Below are 13,985 nucleotides of genomic sequence, written 5' to 3'. Positions count from 1 at the left end.
GATGGGCTCTGGCCCCCTGCTGGATGGATGGTGATACGGGCACTGGAAGATGGAGACAGAGAGAGAGGTGGGAGTGAAGCTTAGGTGAAAGGGGTTTTCAGGGAAGCCCACGGTTCGTGGGTAGCGAGTCCTATAGTGTGGGTGTGAGTGTGGGTGTGAGTGTGGGTGTGAGTGTGGGTGTGCCTGAGCTGGAGGCCCTGGCAGGTAGACGGTAAACTGGTTACCACAGTCTAGACTGATGCAATTTCTCCTGCATGGGCCTAGCTTGTGGCTTGTGGCTTCCCGACAAGTTTCTGGTTAGGCTGGTGGGAGCTCCCGGCAGAGCCTGAGCGGTTTTTTTCTTCCTTTCAGATTTGACCATGAGCTACCCAGGCTACCCCCCGCCCGCAGGCGGCTACCCTCCAGTTGCACCAGGTAAGTGTGTGTGTGGGGAGGGGAGGAATAAGATTGTCCCCCACAGTGTAGCCAGGTGGGGTGGCGGCTGGAGGAGGGCAGGGAACCTGAGGCAGGAGAGCCTGGGTTTGAAGCTGCCTCTGGGAGGCCAGGACCAGGTCTCGTGACTTGTTAGCTGATAGCGGTGGGCAAAGGCTTCTCCTGGCTGCGTTGTCTCCTTTGCAAATGGCTTCACGGATCTCTCCCCCACTGGGCTGTCCCAGATGCTAACAAGAGAGCCAGCTAAAGCGTCTGGCATGGTGTCCTCGGCGCTGTCAGGTGACTTGTCACTTCAGTGTTCCGGGCGCAGGGTCCTGCAGTGCAGGGTCCCCCTGCAGGGTTGGGGAGTGGGGGTGGGGGTGGGGGGTGAAGGCGGTCTCTGAAGGTCAGGTGTCCTGTGGCTGCGCCAGCCACAGTGCTGCTCTGCATACCTAGAGGTCATCTTTTCTGGCCTGGCCCCCAGGGTAGGAGGGAAACGAGGGCTCCTGGGACAAGGGGGGAGAAGGGACCATTCCAGGCTGGGCATCCTGCAGTGGCCTCAGCTGTGATGCCCTCATCCCTGGGCACATTCATTTCTCTAGAGCTGAGGCTCTGGAGTTTGAGCACTGAGGGTCCCAAAGGCCATTCGGACTCACCCCCACCTCATCACCTGGTGAAGGTCAGGCCTCAGCCGCTGGCTCATCGGTGGAGCTGGGCCATCGCGCTCCGAGCAAGCCCTTGTCCTGATTTGCCAGCGCTGGCCTGAGTCCCTCTCTAGTAGGAATCCTATCGTCTGAGCAGCAGGAGAGCAGGCAGGTGACTCGGGAAGGCTCTGTCCTGAGTGTCTGGAGCTCTGCAGCACAAAAGCCAAACTGGAGGCCCCAGGGCCCTTTTGCTGCCAAAACAGAAATGCATCTAACAGGCCAGCAGCCGGCATGATGACGCCAGCTGAGCTGCGTGCTGCCTGTCAGTGACAGCGTAACATAGCGCCCTGGGCGCCCAGCTAGGCCCTGCATGGGCATTAACAGCCTCAGCCCGGCAGCTTGAAGCAAACACTAGTTATTACCCGCCTTGTCCCCAGAGGAAACGGAACTTCGGTGGCGGGTGCCCCGCCCCAGGACACAGTCCCTGGTCCTGCTGGTTCCAGAGCTGGGCTTTTCACTGATGTCCCCCACTGTCCCCACATGGACCGTGTCTGTGTTTAACGTGACTCGGGCCCATCTCCTTTCCTCCTCCAACCTGCTCCTCCCTGCCTCTTGCAGACTCGCGATAGCAAACAGCCACAGTGGCAGCCTCCCCCTCCACCATGCGTTTGCATCGCCCTGGATTCGCAGTGCTCCCTGAGCTCCTGCTGTCGTGGCCTCAGCACATTGTCCTAAAATGACCTGTCCTTGTGTCTGCACTCTTGCTCTACGATGGGGAGCCTGGGGTGGGGGTGGGGGTGGGGGGCAGATCTGCCCTTGACCTCCTGCATCCTCAGGACCCCACAGAGGGCTTGGGAGTGCTGCTGAACCACCCCTTCCCTTTCTGGACGGAGAGGAAGGCCCCCTCTTCCCTTCCTCCGGCAGTGGGACTGGGCTAGACTTGCTTGCCTGGGGGTTCTGTGTGGTCTGTAGTGCTGTCTCTGAGACCCTGCTTGGCCTGCCCCTGGGCCACCTGGGAGCTTGCCGTCTCTGCCTTTCCCTGTTGGGGGGCTGACCAGGGGCTAACGGGCTTGGTGTTGCTTTCAGGTGGCGGTGCCTGGGGAGGTGCTGGCTACCCCCAGCCCAACATGCCCCCTATTGGGCTGGATAACGTGGCCAACTACGCAGGGCAGTTCAACCAGGACTACCTCTCGGGAATGGTGAGTCCAGCCCTCCTGCTGGGCTGCCTAGGCCCACTCCTGCATGGCCAGGGCGTGAGGCTGCTGGCTTCCAGGGTGTCAGGGGGGCTGTGTGTGTTACCGTGATGCTGAGTGTACTGAGGGGCATCTTAGGACAGGGGTTTTTTGTCAGGGCTCTCACCTGCTCACCGTCCCTCTCTGCCTCTACATCTGCCCAGCTGTAAAAGCAGGGAGGGGAACGCACTGGGCACACAGTCTGTTAGGTCCTTTCCGGCTCTTCGGGGTTGGGTAGGGTGGTGCCTTTTTCAAATGTGTTGAGCGCCTTTTGTATGAGCTCAGAATAGGGCCGGCAGGGAGGTGAGGGTGGGTATGTGTATGTGCGTGCACGTGCCGTGTACAAATGTCCATCTTTGTGTGTATGTGTGAGTGTGTGTATGTATGTGTGGGTGGCTGTTCCGCTTGGGCCTGGGAGTGGGTTCCTGGTAACATGCTATTTTTCCTTGTTGATTTGCTTTTAAAATCGTATACTTTGTAATCTAAGCAAATGTATGCTTCATGTAAATAGTGTAACCAGTGGGCAGTTTAAGATGTGACAGGCCCATCCTGGGTACTGGAATATGTGGATGAAACACACCACAGCCTTAGCTAGCCCTGGAGTACTGATTACCCACTGGGAAGAGTTGGGCAGTTGCCATGGTAACCATGTGGCACTAGAGCCAGTGTGGGGGCTTTGGGCACAAGAGCAGGTGGGGGTCAGCAGTGCAGGTGGGGTGGTGGGACGGTGTCAGGTGCTTGGCTCCGAGGGCAGCGCCGGGGGCCTGCAGGCTCAGGGCGGGGAGGGAGGAGGGAAGGCTCCCTCTCCCCGTGACAGGGGGCTGGTTGGACTTTGTCATCTGGGTGTTTCCGTGTGTTCTGCAGGGTTGTCCTGGGCCCTGCTTGGCCTCCTCGTTAATCTTAGGCTCTTCTCTGCTTTGTGGACTTTCAGGCAGCCAACATGTCCCGGACGTTCGGAGGAGCCAACGTGCCAAACCCGTACCCTGGCGCCCCTGGGGCCCCTGGGGCCCCTGGGGGCGGTTACCCTCCTCTGCCCCCTGGGGGTTTTGGGCAGCCCCCTTCCACTCAGCAGCCTGTTCCTCCGTATGGAATGTACCCGCCCCCTGGAGGAAACCCGCCCTCTGGGATGCCTTCATACCCGTCATACCCAGGGGCCCCTGTGCCAGGCCAGCCCATGCCGCCTCCCGGACAGCAGCCCCCAGGAGCCTACCCTGGGCAGCCGCCAATGACCTACCCTGGGCAGTCACCAATGCCGCCTCCTGGGCAGCACCAGCAGCCAATGCCAAGCTACCCAGCATATCAAGGGTCTGGGACCGTCACCCCTGCCGTGCCCCCATCTCAGGTGAGTGCCAGCCCTGTGCTACCCTCAGTCGCAGCCTGGCTCCAAAGGCCCAAGACGCGTGGCCCAGTGTCCTGCCAGCGAGGCCAGGAGGGTGTGGCTGGGGGTGTGGGTGGACAGGCCAGGGCTCAGTCCTCCACCTATAACTTCTTGTCTTAATCCTCACCTGAGGCTATTGTTCCATCGATTTTAGAGAGAGTGGAAGAGAGAGGAAAAGACAGAGAAATATCGTTGTGAGAGAAACAACACATCGATTGGTTGCCTCCTGCACGTGCCCCAACCAAGGCCAGGGCTGGGGAGGAGCTTGCAACCGAGGAACATGCCCCTGACTGGAATCGAACCCAGGACCCTTCGGTCCCCAGGCTGACACTCTATCCACTGAGCCAACACGACTAGGGCTGTAACTACTTCTTGTTTTAACAGAGTGTCAGACTCCCCAGCCCTGGTTTGAATTCCTGAAGAGCAGGGAGCTGCCCTGTCTCCCGGTTTGGTTAGATGTTCTGAGTGCGAGTTGGTGTGAATGTCCCGGGTGCTCTTCATTCCTCTGTGTTGTTTACTTACTGCCTGGGTTTATGCCCAACAGCCCTGAGTCTTCAGCTCCTGGATGGTCCCCCACCTCCCATCCCACTCACTGGAGAGGATTTGTAAAACCTCCGTGTAGGGAAGATGGTTGGCCCTTCCTTCAGAGTTGCTCTTGGCTCCTCTGGGAGAGCAGTTTGTGTTTGCAGAACCTAGAGTTCATTGTCATGGTTACATGGCCACCCCAGCAGAGTGCAATGCTAGTGCTATGTGCTTGATCGCTATTTTCAGACAGGGGTCCCCTCTTTTCCCTGCCCCTCACGTTCCCCCACCCCTGCCCTGCTCTCCTCCCTCCCTCCCTCCCTCCCTTCCACCTCATCTCTTCTCTTGAGTTTATCTCCTTAACTGTTAAAATCAGTCTGCATTAGCCACAGAAGATATCCCACCATGAGACGGCTGAGGCAGGGAAATTCAAGTGTTCTGGGAGCACGGCTGCCAGTTTCAGGAAGAAGTGAGGCAGCAGCAGGTTGTAGAGTCTAGAAGAGGTGCCAGGAGCTGGTGCTGGTCCAGGAGGTAGTCAGGCTGCTGGACCATCGTGAAGGGTGGGCACCAGCATCCCCCCAGAGGAGTCACCTTTTTCTAGTTTGCACAGAGGTGCTCCGTGGACCAGCCATTGGATGATGCTTTGGTGGTAAGGCATCGAGGAGAAGCCAGTGGCTCCTGTGCCTGAGGCCTCCCCTTCAGCAGGAGCCCAGGCCAGCCCCCAGGACCTGGGTGTAGGGCCGATTTTCAGCATCAGGACTGAGCTGTAGATGGGCTCCTAGCCACGGGAGCCAGGCAGAGCGTCAGCACCAGGACGCAGGACAGATAATGGCCACATAGGACCACTCAGTGGGTTCCTCTGTGCTGTTATTGTGAGCTCCTTCAGCTACCCCACCTTTCAGAGAAAAGGTCATTCCCAGAGTCGGGTGGGGCAGTTGCACCTGGGGATGCAGCCTTTTACCTAAGTCTGTTCGTCCCAGCAGTTTGGGAAGCGAGGTACCATCACCGATGCTCCTGGCTTTGACCCCCTGCGAGACGCCGAGGTTCTGCGGAAGGCTATGAAAGGCTTTGGTGAGCGGTCCCAATGGCTCATATGTTCACCCATCCCCCACCCCCATATCCCAAGCAGTTACCCAGTGGCTCTGTGGGCTGGGGTCGCGGGGTCAAGGCAGCCTGGCCCTAGTGGTAGTGGAGAGAAGATGGATGTGGGGGTGCATTGGGGTGCCCAGAAGGGGAGGAACCACGCCTAGGGAGTCTCCATCTGCAGAGCATCCCACGACCCCCAGCCCTGCCCACTCCCACCTCTTCTTCCTCCAGGGACTGACGAGCAGGCCATCATCGACTGTCTGGGGAGCCGCTCCAACAAGCAGCGGCAACAGATCCTCCTGTCCTTCAAGACAGCGTATGGGAAGGTGAGGGTGCCGGGGAGGGTCCAGGGAGGCTGGTCCCCCTGCATGAGGCGTCCTCCAGCACAGCCCTGCTCTTCCCTGGGGCAGTGAGGCACATCAGTGTGTTCCTGCTGCCCATCCAGCCAGTGGCCTTGGCTGATGGCACCTTCTAGGGGTGAACGATGCTCTGAGGGAGAAACCGGAGTCCACAGGGAACAGAGATTTGATGACAGGCGCCAGAGATCGGGGTTCTCGCCCCGGCACTGCCATGATCACTGAGCCCCTAAGCAAAGTATTCCCTCCCCCTGGCCTAGTCCCCTCCTGGGAACCTGGCTGCTGTCCTGCCCTCTTCATGGCCACCCTGGAGGCTTGGCTGTAGAAGGGCTTGAAGGAAAAGGCTTTCAGGACTGAACAAATGCAAGGGGCATATTTTGAACTTTGAATCTTTGGAAGGTGAAACCTGGGTAAGTATTGAGTAGGCTAGTATTCCAGCATCAGTGTGCCACGGCCCCCCGGGGACGGGTTCAGATGCAGCGCCAGTTCCGCAGGGCGGGGCTGGGGTGGAGGGTCAGTGCTCCCTCCTCACATCTGTGAAGTTGTCCCTGTTCGTCACCTGTGGAGTCTCTAAGTAGAGTTGTGTTTGTTTGAATATCCAATCAGGATCTGATCAAAGATCTGAAATCTGAACTGTCAGGAAACTTCGAGAAGACTATCTTGGCTCTGATGAAGACCCCAATCCTCTTTGATGTTTACGAGATAAAGGAAGCCATCAAGGTGTGTAAGCGAGCGTGTGTGTGCGTGTATGTGCGTGTTCACACTGTGGACACAGCTCAGGGGGGGCTGGACCACGTGGTGTGCCTTAGCTGCGCACTAGCTGCTGTTGTCATTTTGGCTCCGACAGCCCCTCGGGCTGGACGCCAAGTGCTCTGGAAGGGGACCTCCCGGTGACTCCCCAAGAGGAAAGCCGAGTGCCATTCATTGTCGGGGAACATCCAAGTGTCTCCATCTTCACGATGTGGCGGGAGCTGGGGCTGTAGAGGGGTATGAGGCACGGGTGGCTCATCCTCATTCATTAGCAAATGACAGCAGCACCCGGAGCACTTGAAGCAGAACAGAGAGGAGTCGGTTATGAGCACAGAGAGGACCAGCCTGGCGTGGGGACAGATAGGACGGGTGTCACGCACAGGCACCAGGCGGGAGCTCTGGTGCTTCCGGCTGCTTCCTGCTCCCTCCTCGTCTGCTCGGCGAGGGTCCCTGTCCATTTGCCCGCCAGAGATCCAGCCACAGAAGAGGCCAGCGGCTCCTGAGTCCAGATTGTGAATGGCTCGGTTTGGTTTAGTGTCTGCCCAGCCTCTCAGTTGTGACCAAGCGGAGAATCCTCTGCATACCGTACACCCCAGGGGATCCCCAGACCCACAGTGGGGATCCCTGTGGATGGCAGGGCAGCCCACAGCGGGGTGCTTTGGGAGGAATCTAACATTTCCTCTGTGGCGGAGAGGCGAGGCGGGGAGGCGCAGTGACCTTGCCTGCCCCCAGGAGGAGAGGGAGAGCCCTCGGTGTGGAGCTGGAAGGGAGAGGCCTCCCCTGAAACACCCTGTGTGCTTTCTTCTACCGAGGGGTCAGGAGGCATTGGGGAGGGCACCTGGGAGTGACCCCTAGACCTCTGCCCCGCCCCCCCCCCCCCAGCCATTCATGAGGTGGTGGTGGTTGTGGGGTGCTGGAAACAACCAGGTGTGGGATCAGCTGTCACTGACAGGCTGTGTGTCCTTGAGCATCTGTAAAATGGGACTGTGGCTGCCCATTGTATGGACCGGTGAGCTGCGGCCCAGAGGGCTGAGTGGCGTGTGTAGTTACACAGCTAGTCAGCAGTAGGGCTGGGACTCGGACCAACAGAAGCCAGGCTGGTGCCCTGTCCTTCGTCCTCACTGTCCCTGCCGCCCTCCCTCGTCCTCACTGTTGCTGCCTTTCCCTGGACGTCTGCCGATGCCCACGGTCCATTCTGAGGCTCGTTTTCCCACATGCCCACTCTCAGTTGTTTCTCATCTCATTCATGCGCTGAACTTGGGATAACACAGTTCTGAGTCCCCATCACAACCCACTTTGCCTGGGACAAGTCACTACCCCTCTGATGCTCAGGGTCCCGGTGGGTAAAAGGGGGACGATCCTCCGTGTGGTCCCCTCATCACCACGTCGCTGTCACCTGGTGCCGCCCTGGGGCTCGGAGGATGGCATGGCTGCTCTCAGAGGGACAGCGGCACCAGGGGCTCTGTGACTTCTGTTGCTGGGATTTGTACCCTGGGGAGCAGGGCAGTGGCACGGCGCCTGCTCTTTCCTGGGAGCCAGTGAGGGAGCGTAACAAACCTGTGGTTTGCTGTGCCTTCTGCAGGGGGCTGGCACAGATGAAGCCTGTCTGATCGAGATCCTCGCCTCCCGCAACAACGACCACATCCGGGAACTGAGCAGAGCCTACCAAGCAGGTAGGCTGCCCCAGGCCCCATGCCCTCCGCAGATCCCGGTGTGATCCAGGCCTGGCCATACCCTCTCCCAGGGCCTCTGTTCCTTCCTGGATTCTCATCACCTCACTCCCCTACCACAACCAGCACATGGGGCTTTGGTCCAAGACCCAACCCTGCCTGCTGTTTGCACACAGGACACTGACTAAAGGAAGCGAGGGCTGAGGAAACCTCTTGGGCATGGTTTGGGCCAGGCCTGGCGAGAGGCCAGGTCAGCCTGGCGTTCACAACCCCCCAGGGTTTCCCAATGTGTGTCCCTGGAGAGCCCCGTGGGCCACCTGTCCCCTCGAGCCCAGGACTCCGGCCCTTCTCCTGCCAGTGCCCACTGTTGACTGTCTGCAGTGGGCAGCTCTGTCCACCAGGCTACAAGGTGGGCCTTTGTGTGTCCCCCAGAATTCAGAAAGACCCTGGAGGAGGCCATTCGAAGCGACACGTCAGGACACTTCCAGCGGCTCCTCATCTCTCTCTCTCAGGTACCTTCCCCACGCAGCAGAGAGGGGCCTCCCTGGGCAGGGAGGGGAAGGATGGGGAGCGAGGGGCAACTCCAGGGAGTGGCCTTGACCACACAGCCTGTTTCCTTTCAGGGAAACCGGGATGAAAGCACAAATGTGGACATGTCGCTCGTCCAGAGAGATGTCCAGGTGAGTGTGGTGGCTAATCAGGCACCTGCCTGGGCTTCCTGGGCTGGTGGGGGCCACTCCCTTGCTTCCTGAGGGAGGGGGTCTTTGTGGAACGAGAACCGACAGGAGTGGGTCCCGATGACGTGGCTTTCAGAGGCCCTGCTGCTCATCAGCGGAGCAGCCTCGAGCAGGTCCCCGCCCGGGGCTTGTTTCCCTGCCTGAGGGAGCTTCCCGGGGACTGTCAGAGCGGTTGGTAGGTCACGGTTACGAAGGTGGAACTTCGTGTGACCTGCCTCTTCTGTTGGTTGCATATGCATGATGTTTGCAAATGGGCAGAGTCCACACTTGCTTGTGAAGCTTTTGAAGGTTTGAGCCTGGAAACTAGCTGTCACGTTAGTTGTGCAGCCTTAGAATTCTGTCCTGTCCCCAGTCTGGTGTGAACTGCAGAACAGAGGGGGGCAAGTCCCCATTTCTCTCTTGGTCCAGGCGTCTGAGTGCCCCTCTGGGGGAGTGTGGGTTTCCCACTAACGAATTCAGAGCATCCAGTCTGGAGAGAGCCCAGCTCCCTGGTGGACGGAGCGGCCATCCCTCTCCCTCGTCACCGCCCCTGCCACCTCGGCAGGCTTCCCCGGCACTGCCGTGGTCTCCCGTCTCCCCCAGCGGTCAGGTTGAAGAGCACCTCTGTGGAGTGCCCTCTTGTTAGGGTCGGGAGAGAGCTGCTCTTACAATCTGGTCCATTTTGCTTTCTGAGACTCAGAAAGGTTGACATTGTGCCCAGAGAAACGTGGAGGCAGAGCCTGGACAAGGGCCCAGCTCCTGGCTCTGTTCCTGCAGGGAGCACTGACCCCTGGTCCCAGATGCCCTCTGAGGGTCTTCCGTAACATCCCCCTGCTGGGGACACCCATCCCCATTTCTAGACTCGGACAATTTCAAAGCTCCGGGCTCTGGTTCTGGCCTCGGTGGGAATATTCCTTTTCCTGTTTCCTGTGTGGGCCGTTTCCCAGCTGATGCGGGAGTGGCCTCAGTCTCAAGGTCTCGTGCCTGCTGCTCTGCCTTCATGGCCTGGACCTGCTCCTGCCTTCCCTTGACCTGGGGTCTTGGAGCCCCTGATGGCCACCCTCTCCCCGGCGTGTTGGTGTCTTTAGATCTAAAAGCTGTTACCTGAGGCTGGAAGGCACTTTTGAGCCATCTGTTGCAGAGTTGCAAATTGGCAAATATTTTGGACTCGCACTTTCAAAAGCTTAACAGGCAAATGCAAATTCTGCCCATTTGCAAACGTAATGGCAATGCAACCACAGGGAAGTGCCTTGCATATGAATCCCACATCTGTCACTGACTTATCAGTTGTTGTCATACTCATCTCACATGTTCCTCTGAAAAACTGGGAACTTCACTGAGAAATCAGCACCTGGCTGCCCGTGTGCGGTGGGCCTGGCAGAGTGAGCCTGCATTGCTCCGTCACCGGCCTCGGCTGGTGCTGAGAAGTAGCCGCCTCTGTGGTTAGCCTTGGTCCCCACCTCTCTCTGGCCCTGTATCCTCAGGTGACCTAGCTGGCCCTTTGGGCTTTTGGGTTTGTGACCCCAAACCTAATCCAACGTTCACATTGTAGAGATGAGGAAACGAGGCTCTGAGAGGGCCAGCAGCCTGCCGAGAGCCTCGCGGCAAGTTGGCTGTGAGCGAGGACTCGGGCCCAGGCCTCTCGTTCTTTTATCCTGGATGCTGCTGCGCCCTTGGTTGGGTTAAAGCAATTCCTGCCCCATCCTGGCTCCCGTCGGCCTCGGTTCTCCTGCGTCTGAGTTCCCCAGCTTCAGGATCCGTGATGTTGCCAGGGAAGGGACGTGCGGACGGTGTCCAGTTCTGCACAGTGAATGGAGCACAGCTGGGGCACTGGCCCTGTTCCCTTCCCCTCTGGGCCTGCGGGGCCCGGAGTCTCTGCCCAGCTCCTGTAGGTGACCTGGACCTGGTGTCTGGGGTGAGCCTGCATGGCATGCCCATCTTCCCCTCTGTCTGTCCAGGATCTGTACGCAGCTGGGGAGAACCGCCTGGGAACAGATGAGTCCAAGTTCAATGCAATCCTGTGCGCCCGGAGCCGGGCCCACCTGGTGGCAGGTAAGGCAGTCCCAGACCTCCCGGGGCCAGGTAACCAGGGCAGACAAGGTACAACAGCAGCTCCTCTCTGCATGGGGCTTTCGCCTCCTCGTAGTAACGGGTAAATGGTGATGGAGATGATTTGACTTTGGGTGGTGGGCACACAGTGCAATATCAAGGTAAGCCAAGATTTCAGGCAAACAATAAGCAAAACATTTCCCTTCACCTTAAAAGTGGATTACAAATCTATTCCGACATCCTGTCTGGGTCTATGTGATTATGGCCAGGTGATCTCGAACTGAAAAAGAGATCTGGCCCTGGCTAGATAGTTCAGTTGGTTGGAGCATTGTCCCAATGCCCCAAGCTTGCAGGTTCGATCCCTAGTTAGGGCACATGCAAGAATCAGCCAATGGGTTCAGCGGGTAGGCTCAGTGGTTGAGCGATTGATTCCTGGTCAGGGCACATGCCAGGGTTCTGGGCTCAATCCCCAGCAGGGGATGTGTAGGAGGCAGCCAATCAATGGTTCTTTCTCATCATTGATGTTTCTATCTCTCCCTCTCCCTTCCTTTCTGAAATCAATAAAAATGTATTTAAAAAAAAAAAAAAAAAAAGACAAGGAGACAGTACCATAACCCACAGGGCTCAGCTTTGTAGTTATTTCGGGCCGGGGTCCTCTGAAGTCAATAAAAACATATTTTAAAAAAAAGTGTTTGAGGTTCTGGGATGGCAAGAGGTCCACTCAGGAGGTGTGACTCCCGTGCCTTCTACCCAGAGCCCTGGTCCCAGCCTTGTTTGCTGAAAGGCTCAACAAGGCCATGAGGGTACGCAACTTCCCCAAGGTGGTGTATGTGAGCCACCCAACTGAACCACCCGGCCAGGGCAAACTTAATTACCCCTTTAAAGGTACCTAGGTCTCTCCAACTACAGCCGCATTCTGAGGTAGTAACTAGGGGCTAGCACTTCATAGGAATTTAGGGAGGATGACAGAATTCAGCCCACAACGTGTTCCTTCTCTCTTCTCACTAGTTTTCAACGAGTATCAGCGAATGACAGGCCGAGACATTGAGAAGAGCATCTGCCGGGAGATGTCCGGGGACCTGGAGCAGGGCATGCTGGCCGTGGGTAGGTGTCCTGGGCCTGCGTGTCCGCCAGGACTGGCATGTACTGTAAGCTTTCAGGGTGCTCACCATCCTCTGTCGAGGGCAGGCAGAGCAGTGAAAGAACCAGAGGACCCAAGATTGCCAAGTCCAGCGGCTACACGTGGGAGGTCGCCCTGCTCCCCCATCACCGCGTGGTCGCGCCCCCAGCTGCCTGGAGGTGTCTTGTTTCTATTTCAAGCGCAGCTCTGGAAGGGCGTGCAGTGTGGGCATTAGTTGGGGAGCAGCCAGCTGCCCTGCTGGGCGAGATGACTCACATCCTGCCAAGTTTCCTCTAAAAATACATCCCTGCAGGCCGTTGTCAGATGTTTGTGATGGAAACACGTGGTTGCAACAGCAACACCAGCCTCGCTGGAGGAGAGCTGGCCTAGTGCCCGGGCGACGGTGTGCGCCTGGCAGGCCCGCCCCCTGCCCTCTGAAGCCAGGGCTCCAGGTCCCGCCCCTCAGGGTTGACCCCTCTTTAAACCCACTGGGGAAACTCATGGTGTGTCCATCTTTTGCGTTGCTTTTCTTGGAGGTTCTGATGGGAGAGGTGACGAACCCTCCTGCTTTTCTGTGTGTCCCCTACGGTAGGCCTCATGGCCTGAGAACTCTGGGGAGACATCCCCCTCAGCCATCCTTTCTCCACGAGGTTCTCGGCATCTCCAGTTTGCCCCTCCCACCTGAGCAGCACCTCGGGGGTCGCCATCCGTGTCTTCCCTACACGGCTCCTTTCGCCCTGCTGGTGCCAGGAAAGAGGCCGGGGTGCATGTTTATCCAAAGAACTGGGGTGGAGACTGTGGCTGATTGAACCTGGAGGAGAAGGGGGAGGAGGTGGCCCCCTGGACTGTTTTCCTGCAGAAGGAGTTATGCTGTGTTTCTCTCTTCCAGTGAAATGTCTCAAGAACACCCCTGCCTTCTTTGCTGAAAGGCTCAACAAAGCCATGAGGGTACGCAACTTCCCCGTGGAGGGGCGGGGGTGGCGCGTCAGCCTCACCTCTGGCTGGGACCAATGCTCCTGGTAGAAGGCATGGGGAGAGCTACCCCTCAGCCAAGAGGACGAGGGCCCCAGGCAGGAGGGCACCAAGGACCCGGGAAGGTGGGGTGGTGAGGCCCGTTGCTCACAGCCTCGGTGGTCTCTCTAGGGAGCAGGAACAAAGGACCGGACCCTGATTCGCATCATGGTGTCTCGCAGCGAGATTGACCTCCTGGACATCCGAACGGAGTACAAGCGGCTGTACGGCAAGTCGCTGTACCACGACATCACGGTACGGGCCTCGGGGTGGCTGGGCCGCCCGCTGGCCTGCAGGCACCCTGCCCCCTCACTGCCTCCTTTACCTCCCTCAGCTCCCACGGCTCGGCCTCGGCCTCGGCCTCTGCGGGTCTTGTTTGTGGGCCTTGTACTTTTCTCTCAGCTTTTACTTCTTCATCCAGTTGCTCCAAATAGGCCCTCCCTGCTGCCACCCCAGCCTGCGTCCTCAGCAGTAGGGAGGGCGGTGCAGAGGGCTTGGGTCAGTCCCGCGGCGTGGAGCCCAGCCCTGGCGCTGGAGGTCTGTGTGATTGAGCAGCTACCTTAACCCTCAAAACCCATCCCCCATCGAAAGGCAGGGGCTGTGCTCCCCTGGGAGTGGTGAACTTGAACGAGGTCCCTGTAAAGCACATCGAGTGACACGCGTACGGGTCTGACAGTCACCGTGTGTGGAGCTGTGTGACAGGCGTACTGTCTGCGTGGCCTGACAGTTAAATTCCGAACTCGCGTGAGCCTTGCAGTCACCATGACCAAGTCCCGATTTCAAACCATTAGCATGTACTATTGGGCGTGTCGCTGGGAGAAGCTAACTCCACTGCCCTGGCTGTAACGATGATGCTCTCTGTAGAAGAGAATTAGTAATTAGCCACAAAGTATCATTTTCTGTGCCAGCGGCTGTGGGCATCTGCAAGACCCCACAGGCCTTACCTTTAAGGAACTGATTAGACATTAGCTAAGCGTGGCTGCACTTTGAAGTCAGTCCCGTGGGCTCAGGGGGAGGAGACAGCAGTGTGAACTGGGTGC

At 58.3% G+C, this 13,985-nt stretch overlaps 1 protein-coding gene across 2 annotated transcripts in view; it reads left to right on the top strand.

Moving 5' to 3' along the window:
- ANXA11 (annexin A11) overlaps window positions 1–13,985 on the top strand; it is a 44,275-nt gene that overhangs the window by 29,019 nt on the left and 1,271 nt on the right. Inside the window, exons 2-14 of one of the 2 annotated variants that reach the window (XM_081104677.1) lie at window positions 352–414; window positions 2,142–2,254; window positions 3,219–3,629; window positions 5,171–5,258; window positions 5,505–5,599; window positions 6,236–6,349; window positions 7,962–8,052; window positions 8,482–8,561; window positions 8,673–8,729; window positions 10,724–10,817; window positions 11,823–11,918; window positions 12,824–12,882; window positions 13,078–13,200. In XM_081104677.1, the coding sequence (XP_080960803.1) occupies window positions 360–414; window positions 2,142–2,254; window positions 3,219–3,629; window positions 5,171–5,258; window positions 5,505–5,599; window positions 6,236–6,349; window positions 7,962–8,052; window positions 8,482–8,561; window positions 8,673–8,729; window positions 10,724–10,817; window positions 11,823–11,918; window positions 12,824–12,882; window positions 13,078–13,200 (1,476 nt within the window). In that variant the 5' untranslated portion in view covers window positions 352–359. Of the gene's footprint in view, window positions 1–351; window positions 415–2,141; window positions 2,255–3,218; window positions 3,630–5,167; window positions 5,259–5,504; window positions 5,600–6,235; window positions 6,350–7,961; window positions 8,053–8,481; window positions 8,562–8,672; window positions 8,730–10,723; window positions 10,818–11,822; window positions 11,919–12,823; window positions 12,883–13,077; window positions 13,201–13,985 lie in introns of both variants that reach the window. The other variant, XM_081104676.1, reaches the window with a different exon arrangement.

The sequence above is a fragment of the Myotis nattereri genome (assembly GCF_964212035.1).
Source record: "Myotis nattereri genome assembly, chromosome: 13".
Lineage (NCBI taxonomy): Eukaryota > Metazoa > Chordata > Mammalia > Chiroptera > Vespertilionidae > Myotis > Myotis nattereri.
Note: the sequence above shows the minus strand (reverse complement) of the source record. Positions and strands in the feature narration are given on the sequence as shown.